The following is a 26,322-nucleotide window of genomic DNA, read 5'->3' as shown; positions in this document are numbered from 1 at the left end:
TAACAAATAATAACGAATAAAATACAAACTTCAATATCAGTCTTGTAAAATAAATCTATTTACAACAATTGATGCATTAAGACATACAAAGTTATAAAACTAGATATTCTGCAAGTTTACTTTACATTGTTATATCTTTATATTAATTTAATAGAATAACACAATTGGGCAATGTCTACAAGAATTGATCCTTGAAGACATTGCCCAATTGTGTTATTCCATTTAATTGTTAAAACTTGGTATAAAATTATCATTACAAATCCGTTCTGTTGTAAAAAAAACTAAGCTCTTTTACCTTAAGGTTGGTATTTAAAATTCTTTGATACCAAAAGCCTCTTGATGTGTCTTTTCGAAAAGGTTTCTCGTCGTTCTTAATTAAAGGCATAATCACAGCATAGTTAAACTAATAGATTCTTAAAGCCATTTTTGAGAAGATTGTTAGACTATGGTAAAGAAAAGTTTTAAAAAAACTTAAAGACCTATTAAAAATTATTTTTTAAAAAAAAGTTTGAAATACCTTGGTTATTTAACATTTTCTTTCATCGTTTATCAATCATATATATATATATATATATATATATATATATATATATATATATATATATATATATATATATATATATATATATATATTCAACACTGCATATGATTTTCTTATGATCAGCAATTGTATTTCATGATCCGCAATTGTATATCTCCTCGTCTCTCCCTCGTCTCCCCTCCTCCCTTCTTAGATTTCCAGATTTTTTTTTCTTTTTCATTACTTATTCCAAAAAATCTTTGAAGTTTTTTTTTTCCGGAAACCATTTCGTGAAAGAGCTTTTTCCAGGAATATAATTTGCAGAAAATTGTTAGTGTATACTTTTTATTTTCCTGGAAAATTTCAATTAGCCGCAAATTGTCCTTTAATAAAAAAATCAAGCTTCTATAAGTAATCTGTTTATAATTACATTATGTATTTTCTGTTTATAAAAATGTAAAACTTGTCACAACATTTGTAACAATTACTTAATTTTAATTCGAAATGTTTGGTTTGTTATTTTCTGTTTTTTTTTAATCCTTTTATCTCCGATGTTCTTTATCTTTTTTGTTTTTCTAATCTTTTTGGAATGATTGTTTCTCTTATTTACGGAGCAAGTTTTAATATTCTACGTAACTGTTTGTTGGAATGTATAATGCGCTTGAGGAATTATAAAATTTCTTATCGCTTCGAATTAAAAGAAGATGATATAAATTTTTTATAAGGCTTTTTAATTGGTTTTCATTTCATACTGAAAACTAAAACTCTCTCACCATTCTAATATAACAATACTTCCCGCAATCTATACCTTTTTATAGCTTTTTCACATTCGAAAATGAAGACTTTTCATAAAAACCTCAAATCATCCCAAGATCTCAATTCGTATTATGCAAGAAAATATTCAAGAAACGTTGTAAGAAAAATGGAGTCTCGAAACTTACACGATGATGAAACGATTGGGGTAGAATTCTAATTACTGCTATTTTATTATTACTTTTTTTATTTTTTATTAACAATCCGTTTTGATTTCAAAAATACTTCCTTCGATTACCAAATTTTTATCAGATTTAATATCATAATAAAGTTAAAAGAATTATCATTTGATGATGGTTGCAGAGTTAGTAAACACCTGCGGATATTTTTAATCTGCTTTTTCATGGTGTTATTGGTCATTTCGTTGTCATCAGTCACTATACTGTATACGACTACAGCTTATCATGTTTCAAAGTTACAACTATTATCATCAGCCACTGAAAATGAACTTGCATGATCATATATGATCATTATTGTTGTTGTTATGCTTCAATTTTTTATTAACTGGATTTTGTTGCTGGTTTTTGTTATTGCTAATGGTGGTGATGGTTACTTTTGTTATTGCTAATGGTGATAACGCTGGCCACCACAATCAGCAATAACAAAAACATAAACAAAAAGTATTGCGGATTTTTGCTGCCACTTTTTTATTTTAACGTTTTCGTAAAACACTTTTTATCGGAAGTATACAAAAAAAAAAAAAAAGTTTCCGACCGAATGGAAACGTTTCATCGTTTTCTAAATACTTTTGTTTTAAAACTACGTTTTAATAGTTAATTATAGCCTTAGTAGAAGTGATGATAACGAAATGAAGATGATAGAAAAATGGGGATGACGATAAAATAATGGTGACGATAAGCGGTGACGACGATAAAATGATGATGATTTTGCTTCATTAAAGATTTTTGGTTGTGCAAAAAACTTTGTAAAAATGTAACGCAAAGTGTATTTTGTTGTGTTGTGTTTTATACGACGTGGAGCTCTGTTACAGTTGTTGTAGTCAACAATATTGTTGTTATTATTGCTGTTGTTGTTGTTGTTGTTGTTGTTTTTGTTGTTGTGTTGTTATGATAAAACTTTTCGTGTTATAACTCAGATAAAAGACATCAGAAAATGGAAAGTCAAAGTTCGACAGATGAAAATATTCTTTATAGATGTTAAAAGGTTCCTTAATGGTTTTCAAATTCTTTTTTGTTTACTTGTAAGGTAGAATAAATACGAAAACTATTTTGAAATTTCTTCAAAGGTTTCCATCTGCTCCTCTCGTTTTACAAACAAATCACAAAAAAGGCCATGAGTAGAGTAACAATATTTCTGGAATATTTTGGCTCGATAATAAATTCGCCTTCACAAATGGTTTCCTAATCACACAATTCACGTGACAAAAATGTGAATCTTTGAACATTTTTCTTGTCTGCTTTAAATATATTCAGACATTTTTAATCAATACAAAAATTCAATTAAAAGCAAGTTTATAAATAAAAAGTTTGTTAAACTTAAAAAAAAGCTTGCTTTATTTAAATACTTATAGTCGCAAAACATTTTTTCGTCGATAAACAAAATATTTTGCGAATCTTTTTAAGTGTTTTATTCTTTTTCAATATAAAAATTTGGTTTTTATGATTTTACATTTTTTAATCTTATATTTGATATATCTAAATTCCAACTATATTGTAATGTGCCTCCATTAAAAACTCAGTTATTTATTTATTTAGCGATGATCAAAAACGTAATTTCTTATGTGGTTTTCCTCTTTCAATTTATTAATTGCGCTACTTTTGGAGGATATAATAATGCGCAATGGATGGTTTCTGAAAAAATTAATTCTAATTTGGGAGTTCCATTTCTGCATAAGCTGAATTATCAAAAATCTAAAATACTTGATCTTCTGACACAAAATGGATCAAAGCTGCCAAATAATTCCTGGGTTAAGTTTCAGTGGAAAAGTAATGAAATATACGGACTTCCTTTAGAAGGCAATCAAGGTTCTTCAACTTTCTTAATCAAAAGAACAACTAGGGAAGGTGTATCATTCCAGGAGTTAAATATTTTTGTTCATGAAATGCAACAAGAATTTTTCCATGAAGTAAAACTGTGCACGTCATTTAATCACGAGACATTTTTAAACAACTTAGACAATCGGTACTCTCTTGCCAAAATATTAGCACAGTATTTGTTGGACACTGATGTACAAAATATTAAGGTAAGAGATTTTAAAAAAAGCTGTTTAAGGTTTTCTTTTCTGCATGTCGATGATGGAAAAAATTGCAATAGAGAAAAAATGAAAGAACTGTCAAATAAACTGCATCCAGAGGTTGCACAGGAACTAAGGGATAGATTATCGCATATTGTGGCAGTGTCTGATGTAAACTTAACCTTGGCCGGCGAATGCTTGAGCCCACCTGCTGGCAAGTCCCCGTTCAAATGGCTAAAATCAGCCACTCCTTTTCTTCTGTTAAGTGCTATTATATTCATACCAGTAGGTATTTCTTGTTATGTCTGCAGAGCAGTAAGATCGAGGAAGAATGCTCTGCGTCTATTGTCAGATAAGAAGTTAAGAGAAGAACAAGCGGCTATTGCCGAAGAAATTAAAAGGTTTACGGAATTTTGTAAATTACACGAAGATAACGTCGAAAGTGAACAAGAGTTGTTCACTCCAAAATGGGATTATTCAGCTCAAAAAAACAAAAAGACTTTTATTGAAAATATTTTGGGACAATATACTCCTTATTCTAAAGAAAACGCATTTAACCAAAGCAGTTCTATATCGTCAAATAACAATTCTGATGAAAACAAACTGACGAGCACCAAATCTTTGAACCCAATATCTAGGTACTTTCGTATTTACACACCAGCAGTCAAAAAGCGAGAACAAGACCTTTTGCAAGCTAAAAAATTGAAAAGACAAGCATCAATTCGAAGCAACATGAACGGTATGCATATGAAAAAACCAACGCAGTATTTAACTGTACAACGCTCGGCTAAGCGAGCAAGTTTACAGGATACGAGTGAAAGTCACTTGTTAAAAGTTGAAGATGAAAAATACAAAAAGTCTGTTTCATTTAATGAGCTGTCAGATTTGACTCAAAAGGAATTTAAAAATACAAGCTCTCTGAGCGCATATCGAAGAACGTCAAAATGCTTTGATAAAATGCCGTCTTCTTTTTCGTGTAGTGCTGTGGATAAAATTGATTCTAAATGTGACAAATGTGTAGGGACATCGCAAGAAATATCTGTAAACAGAAGGAAATCTATCCTAATAAACAGCGTCAGCAGCTTTCTTCTTTCGAAAGCAACACTTTCAGCATCGAAGAGCGGACTTCATAGTCCCCCGCCTACAACCGAAAAAAATGTTTCGTTACCTCCTTTTCCGAAATTAGAAGAAAAGAAAACAATTTGTTTGCTTAGTAACGAAATTGAAAAAAATGATGAAAATCAGGAAATAAGAATAGAGAGCATTCCAGTTTTTCCAGTTTTAACTAGGAAACAACGTTTTATAAGCTCGCTGAAGAATATTGCATTTGTTGGTAAAAAAAAAATCTCTCAATCAGTACGAGAAACGTTTATTGCTAAACAGAAACATGATGCAGCAACCAACACGTTAGCTGTCGATAACGAAAAACCATACGCAGGAACATCGATAAATTTGTACTGTGACGTTCAAGAAACCGCTGCCAAATGCGACAATCCAGAAAATCATCCTATTGTTAGCATTTGCTGTGCTTCCCCAACAAACTGTTTTGATACCGTTCATGTTAAAGATAACGAGGCGAAGAATTTTGCGAGCAGGTCAAACTTAACTGTAGATAAACCGTTTCCCTTCCTCTCAGAAAGAGAACTTGGAAAAATATCATTGAACAACTCAGAGAAAAACAACGAAACCCAATTCATTTGCAATCAAAACCAACCATGTTGCAATATTTCAAACTACAGTTTCAACCAAATTTGGGATGAAAAAGTAAATCAAAACAATCTCCGAGAAAATTTTAAATCATCTTCTAACTGTATTCTCTCTCAAGATCTAAAGGAGCATCACGACAAACGAAAAAGATTTTCCCTCCAAGACAATCAAAGGTCGACAAGTGAATCAGTGTTAACAAAAAACGAGCGTAACAAAGTGAGATCATTCAATAAAACATGCCATCAAAGACCATTGGCTGAAAATTTACTAAAGAGAAACTGCAATGCAGATGAGTTTGGATGGCCTCGGCATCAAACAAGCAAATCAATCCTGACATCCACCAACCCTTATCCTCGATTTGATTACGATACCCTGGATAATGAAATTCGCGTCAGTAACTTTAGCCCAACTCAAGATGCAGATTATCAATTTGTTTCATCTAATTATAACTCAAGCAGCGTTCACGATTCTGAAAGCTCTGATCCGAGCTACTCTTCCACATGCACGCCAATAAGTTCTGATACTCCGATACCTTATTACCATAAACAAATTGCTCAAAGGACGCTCAGTGCAAAAGATCGGAGAGATTTGTTTAGGATGCAACGTTCAAGAATTTATAGGAATACAAAAAATGCAAGCCCAGTTATATACGAGGATAGTATTGTTGGAGACATGAATAGTTGGAGTTCAACCGTTTTACCCTCTTGTGGAGATAAAAACAAGTTTTTGTTACGAAAAGGTTCGTGGCAAAAATACCATCATAAATACGAATCAAGGAGCTCAGAAAGCATAGGTACGTTAGGCACTTATTTAGATCTAGGTTCTGAATATGAATTAAAAGCTGATGCAATACCATTTTATGAAAAAGAGTACGCCCGTTCTTCTAGTACCTCATGGAATAATGAAACATTCGTGAAACGCGGAGAGCATGAAATATTTGAGAACTATAAATTAACCAGAACGAGTCCCACTTCGGTTCCTGGAAAACTTAATGCATATTTTCAGCCAAAAATATATAAATCTCGAGCTAAAAATAACAGTATGTTGATTATGAATACAGAGCAAAGTGAATTTGTTTAACTTAGTGCCAAATTGTCTCTATCAGTATTTTATGATTAATCTATATTTATTCGCACACCGAAAGTACTAATTTTATTTTCGTTTTTCGTTTTCGAACGAACGTTTTCGTTCTTTTATTGATACGTTTATGTACTTAATCTACGACGGAGAGATCAAGAAAATAACTGTTTTTGATTAAACCCTTAAAATTTGTCTCATATGACAAAAACTTTTCAAACGATTTTCAAGACAGATATTTGCTAGATGTTGACAAATACAACTTTTAAATTGCAATTTTCAATACGAACATGATTTCACTTCTTTTAATTTTAGTCTTTGCAAGTAAGTGATTTTGTCTCCTTAAAAAGAAACGTTTTTTTTTAACAAATCTTTTCTAAAGGTCACTTCAAACATGAACTATGTTTTTCTTCGACAGAAAAATAGCTGTCGCACTCTTTCTATTTCTCTATATTATTTATTACATCACTATTCTCAGTTTGTTAATTTTATATTTAGTTTTATACTAAAAGTGATTTTAAATTATTGAAAGAATTCGTCATAAAAGTTAAAAGATCGTTGGCCACACGCACTTAAAATGTTCTTGAAAAATATTTTTAATTTATTTTCACTTTTACTAATTTGGTATTTTAAATATTTTGAATACCGCAAATTTTTTAAAGCATTCTTTTAATTACTTTGATTTTGGGTGTAAATGATTTTACTCCCTACTCATTAACTAAGGAATCCACTTTTTTTTAACATTTAAACAGTTCCTAATCTTTTTTTTAAATCTCCCACACTAGTTTTATATCCTCTCACACTAGTTTTTGTCTAATTGGAATGGACTCTAATTAATTATTTTTTGGGCTGTAATTTTAGAAAAATGTATCTTTTAAATCAAAGTGTAGAAATAATATACAGCTGAATAAGTACCTCAACTGTACTTTTTTCTATGAAGATATTGGTACAAGAGATCATACTAATAATATTTTGTTATGAGTTGCCAATAAATGCTTTTTAAAAGTAAATTATCTTAATGTAATTCTTAGGCATTTCTTTGGTAAAATTGATCTATGAACCAAATTGGTTCAGTACGCCTTGGGTGATTGTTCATCATAGGCACTTTTTACCCAAGCTTTAAGATAAAGCTGAATCAGCAATATAAATAATTTCGAAAAGAATTCGAAAAACTGCTTTCTTCGTTCGATTTTTTATATTTTGAGGAATTAACCATAATATTTGCTTTGTATTGAGTTTATGCGCAAAGTTTGTTTTAAAAGCTTCTCTGGATCGACGTTATATCTTAAAATGATTTTGGTATAAAGATTTCATTGTGGGAGCTGTTATATCAGTTAATTTTTAAGTGTTGTTAGTGATAATGCGACGCATTATCACTGTAACAACTCTTGTACTGAAATGTAACTGCACATGGCAGAAGTTTCAACAAGCGCAATAAAACTGATAATAGCTGTAATGGATTTCACATTTTTTTAAGTTACCGTAACGCTTTTATAAATGTTTTAAAAAGCAGTTTTCGAAAGTAATTTAGTGTATGAAACAAAACACAACTTATTTTATAGTAAGCGAAAATTCAAGGGTATTCATGTTATAAATATTATGTCTTCGTTTGATGTTACTATGAGGAAACGTTTTTCTCTTAGGACAATTGTTGCTTTCAAAGGGTAAATAATTCAAAAGGAAAAGTTTCTCTCTTTTCATTCCAACAAAATTTACTCTTATCAGATATCAACTTTTGAATGCTTTTTCTTTATGATAAACATTTGGATTTCATTTAGAGCTTGCAAGATTTTCTCCCCCTCTTTAATAACAGTTATTATTTCCCATATGACTTCTGAATCGTCTTTGTTGTTTTGGGCTGTGTACTTTAGTTGATAAAAAGCACAGAACATGCATTGTGAATAAAATATTTTTTATTAAAACAAATATTAAATTAAAAACAGCCAAGCTGTTATTTGTGGTGAATAAAATTGTTGCCTAGAAAGTGTAGATTGACTTAAGCCAATTTACTGTACTCAAAAATACACGTTAGTTACTGAAAACTAGTTTAACATAAAGATAGAAAAAAAGTTACAAAAAAGTTTTTTTTGCAAAGATTTCGTTTTTTTTTTTTTTTTTACTGGCCATGATAGTTAAAAATATAGTAATGTGATGTGACAGTTTATAATTATCAAAAACCTAAACGTTTGAGGCCTTATGAACTGAAAATTTTAGTAGTTGTTAGGTAAGAGTCAAATCATAAGTTACTTAGAGGCTTCATAGACAATTATGCCCATATTTTGTCAGTGAAGTTGTCAGATGTTCAAAACCCTCAATCGCCTCTCTAAAATAATAAGTTTGTTTGTTTCTTTTTTTTTTTTTTTTTTTCAAATTTTTTGAAAATAAGCTATCACATTTGTGCTTATCACATGATGTTTTTAGTTAATCCTCCAATTTTAATTTTTTTGTGTTTAAGTTTAATTTAAAAAGATTCTTTTTATAAAGTTGCATAATTAGACTTGAAAAAGTAAAGCCTTAATAGAGTTTTACCGAACCTAATGTCTTTTAAATTCCTTGCTTGGTGCAGTTTAATAGATAATTTTAATGTATGTCATTTAAAAGCACTATGCAATTTTAAACATACTTATGTGTGACATTGTATTTAAGTAATATACTTATATTGTGTAATATTGCTCATAAATCAATAGAAACTCTGTATTATATTATTACAATTATTATAAAATTATAATACTATAATTATTGTAGGATTGTAATACTATAATTATTATAGGATTGTAACACTGTAATTATTATAGTATTATAAAGGTAGTTTCATAGATTATATAGATTTTAGTTTTGAGTATAGTATTTTTATTATTGAGGGTTTTCATTATCATCAGAAGACCCTTCAAGTTGTTGCAAAGATGGCTATGCTAGAGGAGCTGAAATTTTGCTTACTGATGTGACATGTACAGCTGATGCATCATTAGATAAAAAATTTACTGGAGTCAATGCTATTATGTGTCGTGGTTTTTTTCAACAATGTTGTACAATAACAGCCCAACAAAACTTTTGTCAAATGGGTGAAAGATTAGCTCAGTAAATATTTTTAGTGTTTATATAATTGAGGTATGAATGAGTAATTACATTAATTTCATTTAAAAGCTTACTTACTTTAGGGTAAATATGCTACCTAAAATAACTTGTTATTGCATAACTGCTTATATACCATTCTCAATAAAGTTTATTACAAACATCAGGATGGTTTTTGTCAGATATTATTTTATTTGAAAACTAAAATAATGTTGTCATTTAGGTTTTCTACAAATTCCTCTGTAATCTTTGTTAAATCTTAATGGTTCTTATTAAATTTTTATGGCTTATAAATAAATTCAACTTTTGAAAGTAATTTGAAATGTAATGTGATATTTGTTGGACTGTAAAAATGCTTCTGTGATATGAGAAAACGTCAAAATTTACCAGTTATTTATAATACCATAAAAAGCTGTCAAATATTCTTTTATCCATGAAAAGTAACCATGATGTCATTGTAACTATGCAAAAACAAGATACTCTAAATATTTACCTAATTTAGCATAATTTAGTAATAGTTTTTAAATTAAGCTATAAATGCATTATTTGAAAAATAAGTTTGACTAGAATGATAAGCTGTAGATATTATTGGAATGAATATATGAGTAGACAATTTATGCTATTTAAATTTTATATCTTATACTAAACAAATTTTAGATTCTTTTTTAAAATTAGGTCAGAGTGTTAGAAATAAAAAGATAGTACACTAGTTTACCTGATTTTACAACTTCTAAATTTTGTAGAGCAAACTACTTATGCGTGACAAATTATCGTGTTGGAGGAGAACATCAGAAAATTTGCTGTGATTGCTGTAAAGAGGGCATAATACATGGTCAAAATGGTGAAGAATGTACATATAGTACTACAAATGATACTGTTTGTAAAAAATCATTTGAAAAATGCTGTAACAGTGTGGTAAAGACAGGTAATTTTTTTACTCTATTGTTTTGCTGCTATTTGTATGACCAAAGAATTATGCTGCCAGACAAAAATGATTTTTAATATTTGGCATGTAAATGGAAAATTATAAATTTTCTTTTCTTTTCTTCAGATATAGTTTTGTCTTCTAAAATTTTTTTTAGAAAAGGTTACTCTTTCTCCAATAAAAAAAGATTTGTGCTCAGAAACTACTTGTGATAAACGCTATTCAATTGGATGCATTTATGACCAAGGCAACATTAAGTGTGTATGTAAAAATGGGTTTTATTCAAGTGATCGGCTAACCTGTTTGGGTAAAAAAGTATATTTAATTTTACATGTAGCTTGCATTATTTTAACTGAATATGTTCTTAGATTTGAGTCCTGACACTTATTTTTTTTACCTTTAAGTTTTTTTCCTATATGAAAAATTTATTATAAATTAAAAATTTATAGATAATTCTTTTACTGTAAACCTGAAAACAACTTTTTGTAAATAATGCATGTTGTCTCTTTGATGTATTTTTTCAAAAGTTTGTAATTGTGGTAAAAGTTTTTTCTTAAAGAAACAGCTTTTAAGTAAAAAGATATCATAAATTCCCTTTTCCTTAGATATTAATGAATGTGCTTCAAGTGTTTGTCCAACAGGAGCTTTATGTACAAATACAGTGGGAAGTTTCACATGCACCTGTGGCGAGGGATATATTATGAGTGATGCGGCTTGTGTTTTACCAGTTGCTAGTAAATGTCAGAATGGATATATATTTAAAGATGGGATATGTCAAGGTTTGTTCTGAATATAAAAATCTTTTTTTGTAAAAAGGAATGTTAGTCTATTGCTTTTTTATTTTTAATATATTTGAGAGATGGAATAAATCATTTAAACCCAAATGCTCTAATGCTTTTTCAAGAGGTTTACTAAGTAAGCAGCATCACATTTATGTGTAAGCTAAAGAGTTCTATATATGTAAAGAGTTCTATGCAATTAAGTGTAAGAGAGGTGCTTTTAATGGTTGAGTAAGATAATCTAATTGTCTGATTTATTTATTATTTTTTATTTATTATTTGTGTTGACTTTGCAATTTAAACAAATATTCCATTTATGTTAGCTTGTTAAAAAAAAATTTATGCAACTTTTTGGTGTGATCTGTTATATCTATCATTATCATTTCTCAGACAATCTTATTTCTTTTAATCATAAAAAGTAATAATTTAGTACCTTAGTTCATTTCCATGTAATATATTTATATTTTATACATGATTTTAGTTTAATGTAATTTGTGTGCTGTCTTATGTTTATACAATTATTTTTTCTTATTTCACAAAAAAAACAGATGAAGATGAATGTTTAAGCCATACACATCGATGTCCAAAAGACTTATACTGCCTTAATGAGATAGGAGATTACAGATGTTTACCAAACTGTCAACAGCCTTTTTATCAATTACTACAAGACAATGTTTGCCAAGGTAGTCTCTGAATGTTTTTGTTGTTTTTTTAAATAAGTTTTTTGTAAAAATTAAAAAATATGGAGACTAAAATATCTATTTATAATGGACCTATATATTTATTATGTTCATTAAGAAATATTTAAACTGATAACTTGTATTTAATTTCATTTAACCTTGTGACTGGTGTTCATTTTTTTAAAATTTAATTGTTTTCTTGATAATTACTCTTACGAAGGGTCCTTTCATGTGCTGGGTTGTTTTGTAACAACAAAATTACTCTTACGAAGGGTAAACCCTTTCATGTGCTGGGTTGTTTTGTAACAACAAAATTACTCTTACGAAGGGTAAACCCTTTCATGTGCTGGGTTGTTTTGTAACAACAAAATTACTCTTACGAAGGGTAAACCCTTTCATGTGCTGGGTTGTTTTGTAACAACAAAATTACTCTTACGAAGGGTAAACCCTTTCATGTGCTGGGTTGTTTTGTAACAACAAAATTACTCTTACGAAGGGTAAACCCTTTCATGTGCTGGGTTGTTTTGTAACAACAAAATTACTCTTACGAAGGGTAAACCCTTTCATGTGCTGGGTTGTTTTATAACAACAAAATAAACTAAACTTCCCCAATGTAAATAGTACATCCTAACCAATTGAAAACAATATTATTTTATAAAGGAAAGTTGAAATGGGCTGTAGAAAAAGTCTACTTTAACATTTCAGAGTACCACTGACATTTTGTAGATGATTTTTTATGGGTGAAGTTGGTACTGGGCGCAGACAATGAATACTACTTCCCACTGTATTTGTACATAAAGCTCCTGTTGAACAAACACTTGAAGCACATTCATTAATATCTAAGGAAAAGGGAATTTATGATATCTTTTTAACTAAATTCAAGGTGCGACCTCTAAAAAACATCAAAAGTATTCCATAGGAAGAAAGTCAATAGATGAAAAAATATTCAATAGATGAACAAATATTCAATAGATGAACAAATATTCAATAGATGAACAAATATTCAATAGATGAACAAATATTCAATAGATGAACAAATATTCAATAGATGAACAAATATTCCCAACAAAAGAAAGATTTTTTTGAAGGCAATACCTTTCTAAAAAACTCCATTAATGGGGTATAAAAGTATTTGTGGTATTTCAGGAATTGTATACAGTTTTGAGATTTATTGTGGAAAATGTTCGCTGAAAAAAAGATGAACTTCCAGGTCTATTGATGGGAGGCAATGTTGTATATCGCTTGATACAAAGTTTAACTAGTGGTACTAACTACATTTTGATAACTTTTTTCATCTATTGATAACTTTTTTTCATCAACATTTTGATAACTTTTTTTCATCTATTGATATTCTTCAATTGCTAAAAGAGAAAAGATTTTTCCTGTAGCAACAATCTGTAAAGATTGCTTAAAGGATGCAATTAACAAGTTATTTAGTGATGAAGATCTCAAAAAAGCTGCAAAAGGTTCCTCTGACTATATAACTGATGTTAATTCAGGAATTTGTATTGTGAAATGATATGATAATAATATTGTGTAACTCATCTCAAATTATGTAGGAAATGAATCAGGTACTCCTGCTAATAGATGGTCAAAAAAAGATATAAGATTTGTGACTATTGATTGATCCAAGATTGTTGAAATTTATAATGCTCATATGGGAGGAATTGATTTATGCGACATGCTGCTAGAGACTTACAGTGTGATACAACGTACCGTAAAGTATTATATGCATATTTTCTATTGTATTGGCATATCTGTAAACAATAGTTGGCTTCTGTATCATCATTATATGAATTAACAACATGTTCCTATCAACATGTTACAGTTTAGAACACAAGTTGGAGACAGTTTGTGCAAAGCTAAAAAAAATAAATAATTTGCAAGGTGTGGGCATTCATCACTTGCTGCAGAAAATAAAATAGCTAGAAAGAGATGCCCACCAAACGTTGAAAACCCTTCTAAAGCTATAAGATTTGATTTCAAGAGAAACAAAGTTGTTGTAGGCAGTGTGGAAATGGTTTTACTTTTATTCAATGTATGAAATGCAAGATAAGCCTGTGTCTCTAGCAAGAAATTGTTTTAATGAGTTTCATGGAGTCAACCAATAGTTTTTAATGTTTTAATCCACTACCAGTTATTTTTTGTTGTTTGTCAGCATCCCTCTTTGACTGTTGTTAACATCCCTCTTTGACTGTTTTGTTATTTTTATTTTATTACTGTTTTAACAAATGTAGTATAGAATTAACATTGCTAAGACTCAAAATTGTTTGTTTATTAAAAATACCCATTGGTGGGCAGTGTTGTTCCATAACAATTTCAAATGACATCTTCACATAATTTTTTCATAATTTTTTTTTATACATCATTGACATAAATGAGGTTTAAAAAAACAAAGTTGGGTTTTTTTTATTTATGGGACATTGATTGGAGCATCAAAGGGTTAAAGTTTTTTTAACCATTTTGTTTAACACAGAAGTTTTTGATTGGATCATTATTTTAATGATATAGCTGTTGTGTTTATGATCAAAGTTATTTTTAGATGTAGATGAATGTATGGAAGGAACTGCAAAATGCACCAAACACTTTCAGTGTGTTAATACACAAGGTGGATATGATTGTAAACGAACCAAATGTGAAAAGGGTTTTAAACTTATTGATGGATACTGTGAAGGTATTTTGTAAAAATATTATTTGAAATTATATTTTACATGTATAGTTATGTCAAAGTTTGAAGGCTTGAAATCAAAGTTTACTTTTACCTTCCTTTTTCTTTGTTTTAAACTTTAGTATTTAAGTTTATTAGGTTATAGCTCTTTTTATTCTCAATTCATTATAAGTTAAAAGGTATTTACATATAGATATTAAAAAAAAAAATTTTATACAGATGTTGATGAATGTTCGGAAGAGCTCAATATATGTGGCGAAATGGGTATCTGTAGAAATGCATACGGAAGATATTATTGCGATTGCCAACAAGGTTTCTCTGAAGATCCTGTCACTGGAAAATGCGCTGGTTTTTTAATATATTATTTTACTTTTTATGTTGCAAAAATGATTGTAGCTGTTCAAAGTTTATTTGGTTGGCTCAGGCTTTTGTTTGGGCTAGATTAAGGGTTAAATTAGTGTTAGGGCTAAGTTTTCATTAATCTTTACCCCTAATCAGTTTAAAAAGAAAATGTTATGAACTAATTTTACCCTAACCCCCGTCTTTAAGCTGCTTAAAGTAATTTAAAACGCTAAACAACGTTTACCATTAACTTATATGGCACATGTTAATTTTTTTTTTCTTTAGACACAAACGAGTGTTTAATTGATAGAGCTAATTGCGATTATAAATGCATAAACACTAAAGGCTCATACCGGTGTACTTGTCCTAAAGGCTATGAAGTTAGGGGCAACTATTGTTACGGTAATATCTTTGAGGCTAATCTAATTCGGAAATCGAAACAAGTTCTTGTCATTTTTACTAATTTAACATAATTTTGTTTAGATATTGATGAATGTTCTTCAAGTCCGTGCGCTGCCGGTTCCTTTTGTTTCAACAACTTTGGATCATTTGCATGCATCAATCAAACATGCCCCAATAAGTTCTTCAATCGAGTTGGAAATAAGTGAGTTTACAATTGTCTTAACATAAAAAAGAAAATACGGTGACGTCAATTAAACCTCATTCAAAGCAACTTAATAGAATTATTTATTATAATTTCTTATAAAATCATTTTAATGCTATGTGATATTTTTTCATTTACGAACTCATTCTAAAGTCTTTGTTAACTTTACATAGTTGACCTTTTCTTTTCAAATTTAGTTCTCGAGGGCTTCTTGTTTTACTTTTATTTCTAAAAATCCACGATTTTTGCAACAATTTCCTTTTTACCGGTACTTGAACGTTATTTCTAATTAAAAAAAAAAGCCGTTTAATTTCTATCAAAAGGAATAGTGAAATAGCAGCATGCAGAAAAGTAGATGATTGTCAAGGAAGTAAAGAATGCGATGCAAATCTTTTGCAATCTGTTAAAAAAGTTGCCTATAGATTTTACGACAAAGTTCCTATAAGAGGATTCCTCTTCAATTATTGGACAAGTTTCAGTAGACAATTTTACACTGTGAAATCGGAACTTGTCAGCGGTATGTGATTGTTTTTTTTTTGGATTAAATAAAGTTTTTCTGACTTTTTACATTTGAACTTCTTTCCTGTTAAAAGAAGTCTGCTTCAAGTCGCGATTTTTTCTGACCTTTTACAAATTTTAGAGTTGTATTACAAACACATCTACGTAACTTTTTATCGGCTCAATCTTTTTTTTTTTTTTTTTTATCTTTTAAGGTAACAATGATGGTTTTTTTACGATTGAAAATGTGTCCAATGAAAAAATACAAATCTATAACAGTAAAATCATAAATGGTCCACAGCAGATTCATTTGATAATGCGAACTGACGTTTCAACGCATAACAAAGTGTTATTATGGCAATACGAATATCATATGTTTTTATATGTATCAGAATATAAGTTTAATTAGCACTGTTTTCAATAAGGTTTGAAATACTTATGTAGCTCAAGGATTGGAACAGTTGTACTGTTTTTTGTCACAGTAACGTCAGCTACCTTAATTGTTATTGAAATTAATGTAGTTAATTAAATTATCTTTAAGTTTTGACGGTCATACTTTAATTTTTTAAATATGAAACTATATATTTTAGTTGTTTTTTTTTTTCTGTTCATACTTTTTTACTAATAAATTTTTATCAGTTGAAAAAATTTCTACTCGTTTACAAATTCAGTATTTGAATAAAAATTTTTTTCTCTACAAGACAAAGATGTCGTTTTACATTTTGATTTTCTTGGAAGATGTTAATAGTAGAATGAAAGTCACCACATTTTACTATTTTATTCCTACCCTTATTTCAGTCATTGCCGAAAAATCCATTGCAACGGTGACAAAGCGTGCAGTGAAATACTAGAACAATCTATTAAATGGCAAACGTTCAAGCTTACTAAAAATATATCACCTGGAGGGTTTCAATTCACTTATTCTCTATCAGGATATAATGAGAAATACAAATTTAATTTCGCCTTAACGTCAGGTTAGTTACAGGGCTTGAAAATACTTCCCTGTTTTAGTACACCGATTTAAAATAGGTGTCGGCAACTTGGGGCCTGCAGACCGTTAGTGATTTTTTTTTTCTGAAAAAAAAAGTAGGGTAAATATCACTTTAATTAAATTTATATTTTTGATATTTTCACTTAAAATTTATCAATAAATCTTTAACTTATTGTCTATGCTATATTATTTGACAAAAAAAAAATTTTTTTTAAAAATAACTCGTATCTGTAAAGTTTGTCAGGCCCCTGGTTGCTTAATCCCTATTTATGACTTTGTTCACGCTTTTGTTTGTATGTGTGTTACAGGAAACGACGAGCAACATTTTTACACTGAACAAGTGATTGGGAAGACATCTATTGTTAAGATTACTAACTCAAAAAGTATTACTGGTCCGAGAAACTTTGTTCTGATTATGAATGGTGAGGTTTCTATTGGGAAACGTTTATTGCACAAATATGTTTACATACTCTTTATTTATGTCAGCCCATATACATTTACTTAAAAGAAGCCATAAAAACCATACAGTTTTCTTGTCTTGTCTTTATATATTTTCCTATTTTTAACTCTTTAAAGTGAAAAAAAAAAATGTCTCTGTTTTGAACCTGACTTGTTTGTGTGCTTAAACGTCAAGTTCAAATGTTATGACAACAAAGTAGTTCTATAAATGTTTATATTTCTGCCGGAACTGAGTATGGTGATAATCAAGAAAAGCAGTGATTATCTTATATAACACTTAAACGAAACTATGTAGTAGCTATGCATAGTCCTCTGGTAGGATTAGATCTGGTGGTCATGATAACTTCTCCTAAACTACTCATCATAGAGTCTGAGGACCACATGACTCTTTTCATGAGATCCCTTTTTTTATCCAAACAATTAGTTTAGTAAAAGAATCTGAATTTCTTTTACAAGTCGTTTGAACAGAAATAAAGATCTCATATTCTAGAGATTCCGGTCTTCTGAGTCTCTTAGTATATTCCAATTTCTGGATAGAAAGATTTTTGCCTTCAATACTTGATGTCTGTGATGTTTTTTCTACAGGGTCGTTAGACCAAGTGTAGACAAATTTTTGTCTAATTAACTTCACAAAAATAAAGAAACATGTTTTAATTTTTTGCATAGTTAAGTACATAGCTATACAAATATAAATTATTTTTGTAACCTCCATTAGCTTTTTACCACTCCCCTTAATCCCTTACTAGCCTGATTACATAAAACACTGATGGTTTCTGGTGAATTTTGTCCCTTTATTTAGCTTTCAGTGATGTTACACTTTGGTGAGAGAATGAACATAGATTGCTTTCCAAAATACCCCAAATATCAAAATCATTTGGATTTAAATCTGGTGAAGAGGGAGGCCATAAACTGTTTGCCCAGAATCCTACCATATTGTCATTGCAACAATCTTGAATCAACAATCATCTGTCTTGTTGTAGAGTGATGCCAGTGTTCTATTTATCCAAGGAATCAATTGCTCTTTAACAATTTCAAGTAAAATGTTGGTTTATTTTTACCCTTCTTCAATAAGGAGAAGAGGTGTTTTTTTAGCCTGTTGGGGTTACAACTGCCAATTTTCTTATGCTTCTCTTTGATTTCTCCTAACTTTTTCTCGAGTGTTTTTGATAAGGCTGGTTGTTCTGGTTTTTCGATCCGGGATTTACCTTCAGAAGAGTAGATCCAGTTTCTCTGGAACATTTTAAGATTTTATAGGTACCAGATCGGCGACCGCGAGGCTTTAAAATATTAAAAACCTCACTGGCTATTTCCAGTTTGAAATAGTTTAGAAATTGATGAACTTATTCTTTCCATGGTGAGTTATTTTTTTAAATTTGATCTGTGAAAGGTATAAAAATATTAAACATGAATTTGAAGTTTTATTTATTATAACAAAAAAATAGAAATAGAAATTCTATAAAAGTTAAATAACTAACTTTAAAAAATTTTCTACACTTGGTCTGGTCACCCTGTATTACATTCTTAATGTGAAGTAGACATGTAATTTAGAATTCTCTTATTCTTTAATATCTATCATACTCATTATGAATGTATTTTATTGCTGCATATCGATATGTGTGAAAATATTATTCCGGTTCGATAGTTTTGTATTCTTTTTTGCAAAAACACAAATAAAGAATTCAGTACAATTCCTTTGTAACCTATAAATATTAGAAGCCTATAAAATTCTAGTTATCTTTGTATATTTTATAATACCACCCTCCACAAGTTACCGTCACTATATAATAACACTCCACTAGCTATCGTCATTATATAATAACTGCACTTAACAAAATGTAAAAACAAAAGGCAAATCGATTAATAAAAGTTAGCCTTTGTTTCGGAAACGATTCGAATAGTACATTAATTTAAATTAAACATTAATGAAAACAGAAAAACAAGACAAATTTAACGATATTAAATGAACTTTACAATTTAACCGCCTAAAATTCACATGGTGATTATTCGTCTAATTATTCGTATAATTATTCGTCCAATTATTTGTCTAACTATTCGAATAATTATTCATGTCAACAAAAATTCACTTTATTTTACCTCCTTTAATTGAATCTTTTTTAACTTTTTATGCCGATTTTAAATATCATAAATTTGTCACCACGTATCCGGGTTTTGAGAAAATTTCTCTCTTTATATTTTTACAAAAAAAATAGAATTATTTCACTAAATTTTACACTTAATGAATAAATAACTAACATTTCTCGAGCCATGCATCACTTAAATCTCTAAGATTTACATACATCTCTAAAATGATCACTTACTCTCTAAGGTTTTCAGGAAATAAAATCGAAATAGTGATGAAAAAAATGAAATAGAGAAAACTTTTTATTGTAAGATAAGCAATTAACAATTGTTCACAAGATCCATTCTCACATTCACAAGATCCATTCCCACAAATATCCATTTTCTGAGATTGAGTCGTAGTAGTAAATACTATTGGGGGACTTCATGAGAAGTTTATAAATTTTTACGCGACATATCGATCTTTTTTTGTCTTAGGGGTCGTCCATAAATTAAGTCACGCGCCAAGGAGGGGGGAAGGGTTTTTGTTATTGTGAGATTTGCTACTGGAGGAGAGGTATTAATTTTGCGACGCACCAACTCTTAGATTTGTAAATTATTGTAAAAAGCTATGGAAAAAAAATAGTTGACACAAATCGCAAAAGAGTTTTTTTTTTATGATTGTATCATCTCCGTCTTGCTTTTTTTTAAAAAAAAAAAAAATTGAGAGAGCAACAATCTCAGTCGTTCAAAAAACAAGATGCAGTGAAACTATGAATAATAAAATTCCATAATATTTTGTTGTAAAAGTAACAGCTTTGTATTAGGGTAGGGCGAGGCACGTTGAGCATATAGGGCAAGTTGGGCAACTGAAGTATTTCAAAAACTATGCATCTGGTAACAAAATATCTAATCTAAGAAAGATCGATAGTTGGGAGGGTAACATAATTGTCAGTAATTAGTTTTAGGGTAGCAATCCAATTAGATGGGGCACTTTGCTTACTTTGATAATAAGAATAAAAAAAAAATTTAGTTATTTTTCTCTTGAAATTGTTATAAAACTTTAATCTTTATTCATTTATTTTACTTTTAATTATATCTAGCAGTATAAAGTCTTCGATTCTTTCTATAACTTAACGTTTGTTTTACCCATTTTTGTCAGAGCCTAGTTGTCGGGGCTAGTTGTCGGGGCTAGTTATCAGGGCTTTGGTAGGACAGAATTAACACAAAATACTACAAAAGAAAACATTTTTACGACAATTACAGAAGTTTTTTTATTTAATGCTTTATCGAGGCTTCGAAAATCACGATTAATGCTTTTTACGTTGATGTAAGTTTTTCTCTATATGTTTAGTTTTATTTTTCCCTAGTTAGTCATTAAAACTTGAGAGTTTATGAAATAAGTTTGTTTACAAATTAACTTCACGAGTTTATTAATTTCATGAGCACAATTCTTTGTTTGTTACTTTTTGCTTGCTATTAAAGGATCATTGTAGTCACAGAAAAACTTTTAAAAGCTCAATTTTTAAAAAGTCAGGAAAACTTGGAAATGCCAATAGAAATAATTCATTTATTATTCAGTTATTCAGTAGTTTTATTGAATATTTATTTAAATTCCGTATAACTGTAACTATTTTTGCTTATTGCTTAACTTACCCCGCAGGACAGGTTTTTGCAGCCAGTTTGTTTAATAGCAATATCTTCTGAAGCAAATTGGGAAAAGTTTTTTTTTTCATATTAAATTTAGAGCAGGTTAAGTTACGGATCTAATAACGAATTAAGTAAATAGGATGCAATATTTAAGAGGTCTGGTAGATTTAGTAAAAATTGCACAACTAGCACCAGCCTACCCTATTTCAAAACATGAAAACTTGTAAGCAAAAATTTAAAAAAGAAATTTGAATTCGGAGCAAAAGGTAAATCTTCAAATGTTTTGCTTGACTTTAAACATCAGTTACTTAAAATCTTCGGCTCGGAATCTTCTACTCATTGTTGTTTGTTGATAAAAAATTAGTAAAAAGAGTTATTTAATGGATATGTTAAAGAGTATGATCATCCATGGTGGAAGCACGTATATTAACAAGAAATTCTATACAGGATGAAAAAAAAAAAAAACGACCTAAGTCTTCTTTAAAAGGTTATTAAATATTTTTCCAAAGCAATTAAAATCAAAGGCAATTTATTAAATCATATTCTTCAGCTTCAAAAACATCAGCATTTCTTATGTCAAAAATAACAAATCAAATCCAGTTGACTGCTCTTAATCAAATGCTCCATTGGTTGTAGAGCCTCTCGAAGTTAATTTAGCCGAAGAATCTTTAATAATCACATTAAGGACTAAAGATTCGGCTTTGCAATCTTTACAGCGAGAAAAAAATCCTCAAGAATCAAAAAAAAATTCATTGAAACTAGAGGTTAATTTGAAAAAGGAAGATTTTATTGGTTTAATGAAGAGAAGTTTTGAATACGAAGAGTTAACATCTACCAAAGAAATAGAGCTTAAGTAAAAAAGAAGTGAAAAATTGAACTAGACAATGATCTTACGGAAAAAAAAGATTGAATGATAAGAAGCAGTTATAAAGACTTTCCGTCACCGACTAAGCAGTGGTCGTCCACAAGCTGAAAAGATTCAACTTGATTTATTGAAAGTTATTTGTAATATGACTCTTTATTGATTAGCAGCTTATGAAAAAAAGAAGAGATGCTTTTACCAGATGTACAAAAATATAAAGTGACTTGACGAAAAAGTTGCAAGAAGTAATATAAAGATATCATAGTTTTAAATCATTTGGTTTTACATATCAAAGGCCTAGCCCCATAGCCGTGTAAACATATAGGCCAACAGGGCTTTTAATTTTCATTATTGCATAAAATATAACAAGTGTTCTGCATAACATTTTTAAAGTTAGGAACGATAAATAATAAGACGTGTAATCATGAGTTCAGCAAAATAACAAATAAACTGACAAATCTAATGGCGAGTTAATGGTGAATGCAAAAGTTACTTTTGTATCTTATTGTATTTTTTTTTTTTTTATATACTTTTTACTTATTGTATTGAAAAATAATGTAATTTCATGTAAATGTTTTTTATGTTAATGCTGACTTTGCAAACGTCAAATGTAATACATACATACATACATACATACATACATACATACATACATACATACATACATACATACATACATACATACATACATACATACATACATACATACATACATACATACATACATACATACATACATACATACATACATACATACATACATACATACATACATACATACATACATACATACATACATACATACATACATACATACATACATACATACATACATACATACATACATACATACATACATACATACATACATACATACATACATACATACATACATACATACATACATACATACATACATACATACATACATACATACATACATACATACATACATACATACATACATACATACATACATACATACATACATACATACATACATACATACATACATACATACATACATACATACATACATACATACATACATACATACATACATACATACATACATATATATATATATATTTATATATTTATATATATGCTCCAATAAAAACAAACTACCCAGCAAGCACACAACGTTGAAACAACATTGAAATAGCGTTGATCGACGTTGATCAACGTTATTTCAACGTTGTTTCAACGTTGTGTGCTTGCTGGGTATATTTAACAAAAATTGCAAGGTTTTGTGATATACAATAAAATATATCAATGCCATGGCCGAATCGTCATAGGCAGAATGTTTTGGCCGTAATATTATGTGCAGAATGTCGTTGACGAAAAACCTTAATAGCAACAAAATCGGTTTTCTTAAAGAAAAATTCTTTAATTCAAGTTTTATAATTCAGCATAATTAATCAAGCAACTGCCCAACTCAAGCTAATAAAAATGTTTAAAAAAAATTTTTTTGTCTAAAAACAAAAAAGCAAAAGGTATGGGCAGCATTAAAGCATTTTTCTGCAACTTTCTTCTGCAGGCCTTAACAACTGTGTTTAATTAGATTTTTTTTTAAAGGTTTCAAAATAAACAATGCTATCTTAAAATAATTTATAAGAATAATCTACCGATATTAAACAATCCAATTAGAAATTCGATTTTTGTGTTTTTTGGTTTACGATTTCAATTTTCACCAGATAAAACAAAGTTTACGGGAAAATTGTTTTAGACAATTGAAGTTTAAGATTGGGTTCCAGACTAGAACATTTGTATTTTTTTTTTTTTTTTTTATTACATTCGAAACATTGCGGTATGAAAAAGTGATTTATTGAATTTATATCGAAAAAGTTCAACTATAAAAAAAAAAAAACACATGCATTTGTAAGAATTTCCTGTGAAATTGCATCCATTTAAAAAACCCCATTGCACAGTGGGCCATGGTGGTATCAAAACAGATACATTGTACTTGGTTAGTGAGACCACAATTCTCTAGAAGATCATAAATAGCAATGAAATGCTGTTCTCCAGTCCCTGAATCAATGGGGGGGGGGGGGGGGGGGGGGGAGAGGAGACAAAGTGTGAGTAGCGCCCGTTTGTCATATATGTAGATAAGTTTTACATATTTATGTAGGAAATATTTTCTCAAATTTATATATAAAATGCAATTTTGTGGTATGATATTTAACTTTTGATGGTTTAACTGTAAAAAATGATAAAAATGTCATCATAAGAAAATGATTGAAATTACAAAAGAAAATAATTGAAAAAGCAAAATATTCGGTTTTCCTAATTTTTTCAGGTTCATTCAGAATTTTTACATAAAAAATTTTATTAAGAGTGCATTTTTATTTGTTTCTATTACTCATTCTGAGTTTACTGATGATTTTTTTTTTCCCCATTGTTTTAGGGTGGCCCACGGGCGTTGAAATTTCTGAAAAATGGATAAAAATCATCAAAATTAAAAGGTTTAGGGCCCGTGGGCCACCCTTGAACATGAACGAAAAAAAAAAAAAAAAAAATTTATATATAAAACCAATATCTGGGCACCTTATAAGCTTCCACTCCAGTTGAAATTTTACAATGACCTATTTTTGAACCACCCTAATATATATATATATATATATATATATATATATATATATATATATATATATATATATATATACATACATACATATATATATATATATACATATATATATATATATATATATATATATATATATATATATATATATATATATATATATATATATATATATATATATATATATATATTAGAGGTATGACTAAAAAATTTTTTTGGCAATTTTTGGTTTCCCATGCCACTATGAGTGGAGAAATTACATTTTAAAACTGGAAATACTATTTGAAAGTGTTAAAAAGTTCACCCCCTAAGCTGAAAACTGTTTTCTCCCATCTACACTATGAGTCATAAAAAAACATGCCACTGAACTTTCTACCATAACTTTGTCAAATTTGGTCTGATGCCTAACAAAGTTTCAGGTTTTTTTAAGAATTGAATTGCAGAAAAACATTCGTCTAATGGCGACCCAATTCTAAAAACTGACTGTACACGAACACTCCAAACTTCAACAACAGAAAAATTGTCTGATTTCTTATATAGAAGTTAAAATTAGTTTAAAAATTCTAGGTTGAGACAATAAAAAAGAATTTAAAAAGTAATATTTTATATTAGTCAAGTATTGTTCTTGTTCTCTACTTGAAGAAGACACCATTTTTAGTAAACAACTAATAGTATTTAAACTTTTGGATGTTTTTAGCTTAACATTTGCATTTCAGTAATTTCACTTTTTGGTAAAGAAATGAGACAATTTTGTGTTGTTGAAGTTTGGAGTGCACGTGCATAGTGAGCAATGGCACTTTGGTGGAAATTTTGATGTCGTTTAGTAGATAATTTAGTTGTGAATAATCGCTGAATAAATTTTTAAAATCGGTTCACAATGAATCGTATCACAAAGTTATTGCAATAAGTTCAGTGGCATGTTTTTTGATGACTCATAGTGTATCTATTGTTAGATACAGTACAGTTTAAGGTATCACAGCTTCAGTTTATTGCTGGTGTGATTTTGCTAAATGTATGCATTCTTATTACATAATCTTTCATATTATATATTTCATTTGTTATCATCACCTGACTTTTGATATTTTATAAATTTCTTTTGATAACCTAAACTCATAAGATTTGTTTTTTTGTAGATAATTAAATTTACACTCAAATTATAATTCGACAAGACTATAGTCAAGATGTCTAAAAATAGTTTTCCTTCAGATTTGAATAAGAAACTATGGGAATCAAATTTGGTGAGGTTTGAAACAGCCAAGAATTCAAGAAAGTATGCAAAGATTGTTGACAGTCTTGATCAAATGAACAAAATGCCAACAGAACAGCATATCCTGGACAGATTTAAGTGCTTGGCTGCAAATGTGAAAAGTAGACAGGAGAGAGTTGTGATAGTGGTCAAAGAAGTAAAAATCTTATGGAAAAAACTGAATCTTCCAATTCAAAAAGGCAAATCTACAGTGGAAAGAAAAATTGAGAATGTACTAAACAAATATGAAAAAGACGGCAGAAAACCAGGAACACAAGACTTTACCAACTTGTTCAACGTAACTGATGGAGAATGGTTTAGCCAGGAAGATAAAGCCTTCTATAATCTTCAGATGTCAACAAATGGTAGAGCTGGCTACTGCACCACAATTGAAGATACACAAGGAGTTCATCCTAGAAAACTAAAGTTGATTAAGCAAAAAGTCATTCAAGATACTAAGGATGATTTCAGCAGTGAAGATGAAGAACATTTTAGCACTGAAGAAGAAAAACAAGATTCTGACAGTGGTTCTCAAGATTCAGAGGCTCCAACAACATGTAAAAGACAAAAAACTGATTATGCAATAAATT

At 29.3% G+C, this 26,322-nt stretch overlaps 2 protein-coding genes across 4 annotated transcripts; both read left to right on the top strand.

Annotated features, from left to right (window-relative positions):
* The first annotated feature begins 1,350 nt into the window (after positions 1–1,350).
* On the top strand, positions 1,351–6,475 carry LOC145180631 (uncharacterized). 2 transcript variants are annotated; one of them, XM_090077847.1, is made up of 2 exons: positions 1,351–1,481; positions 3,049–6,475. In XM_090077847.1, exon 2 carries the CDS (start codon positions 3,051–3,053, stop codon positions 6,312–6,314), a length of 3,264 nt encoding a protein of 1,087 aa, XP_089933973.1. In that variant the 5' UTR covers positions 1,351–1,481; positions 3,049–3,050; the 3' UTR covers positions 6,315–6,475. The 2 variants fall into 2 exon arrangements, with proteins under 2 accessions (XP_089933973.1, XP_089933972.1); XM_090077846.1 differs by lacking the exon at positions 1,351–1,481 and adding an exon at positions 2,425–2,497.
* Positions 6,470–17,397, top strand: LOC145180646 (fibulin-1-like). 2 transcript variants are annotated; one of them, XM_080055571.2, is made up of 13 exons: positions 6,470–6,635; positions 9,173–9,389; positions 10,127–10,308; positions 10,466–10,615; positions 10,914–11,087; positions 11,636–11,770; positions 14,310–14,441; positions 14,655–14,783; positions 15,063–15,179; positions 15,261–15,381; positions 15,705–15,898; positions 16,095–16,853; positions 17,179–17,397. In XM_080055571.2, exons 1-12 carry the CDS (start codon positions 6,602–6,604, stop codon positions 16,286–16,288), a joined length of 1,779 nt encoding a protein of 592 aa, XP_079911697.2. In that variant the 5' UTR covers positions 6,470–6,601; the 3' UTR covers positions 16,289–16,853; positions 17,179–17,397. The 2 variants fall into 2 exon arrangements, with proteins under 2 accessions (XP_079911697.2, XP_089933974.1); XM_090077848.1 differs by lacking the exon at positions 6,470–6,635 and adding an exon at positions 8,158–8,208.
* The last annotated feature ends 8,925 nt before the right edge of the window (positions 17,398–26,322 follow it).

This window comes from Hydra viridissima, unplaced genomic scaffold (assembly GCF_058129835.1).
Source record: "Hydra viridissima isolate aposymbiotic clone 2 unplaced genomic scaffold, HvirCarnegie_v1 scaffold_2, whole genome shotgun sequence".
In the NCBI taxonomy this organism is placed as follows: domain Eukaryota; kingdom Metazoa; phylum Cnidaria; class Hydrozoa; order Anthoathecata; family Hydridae; genus Hydra; species Hydra viridissima.
The sequence above is the reverse complement of the archived record's forward strand: the minus strand, read 5'-3'. Positions and strand labels throughout refer to the sequence as shown.

Bases quoted from the DNA above. Each gene is read 5' to 3' on its own strand.
- LOC145180646 (XM_080055571.2), top strand. From the start codon at position 6,602: ATGATTTCACTTCTTTTAATTTTAGTCTTTGCAA. The intron at 14,442-14,654 runs GTATTTTGTAAA...AATTTTATACAG, and splicing joins TATTGATGGATACTGTGAAG to ATGTTGATGAATGTTCGGAA. The intron at 15,382-15,704 runs GTGAGTTTACAA...TTCTATCAAAAG, and splicing joins TTCAATCGAGTTGGAAATAA to GAATAGTGAAATAGCAGCAT.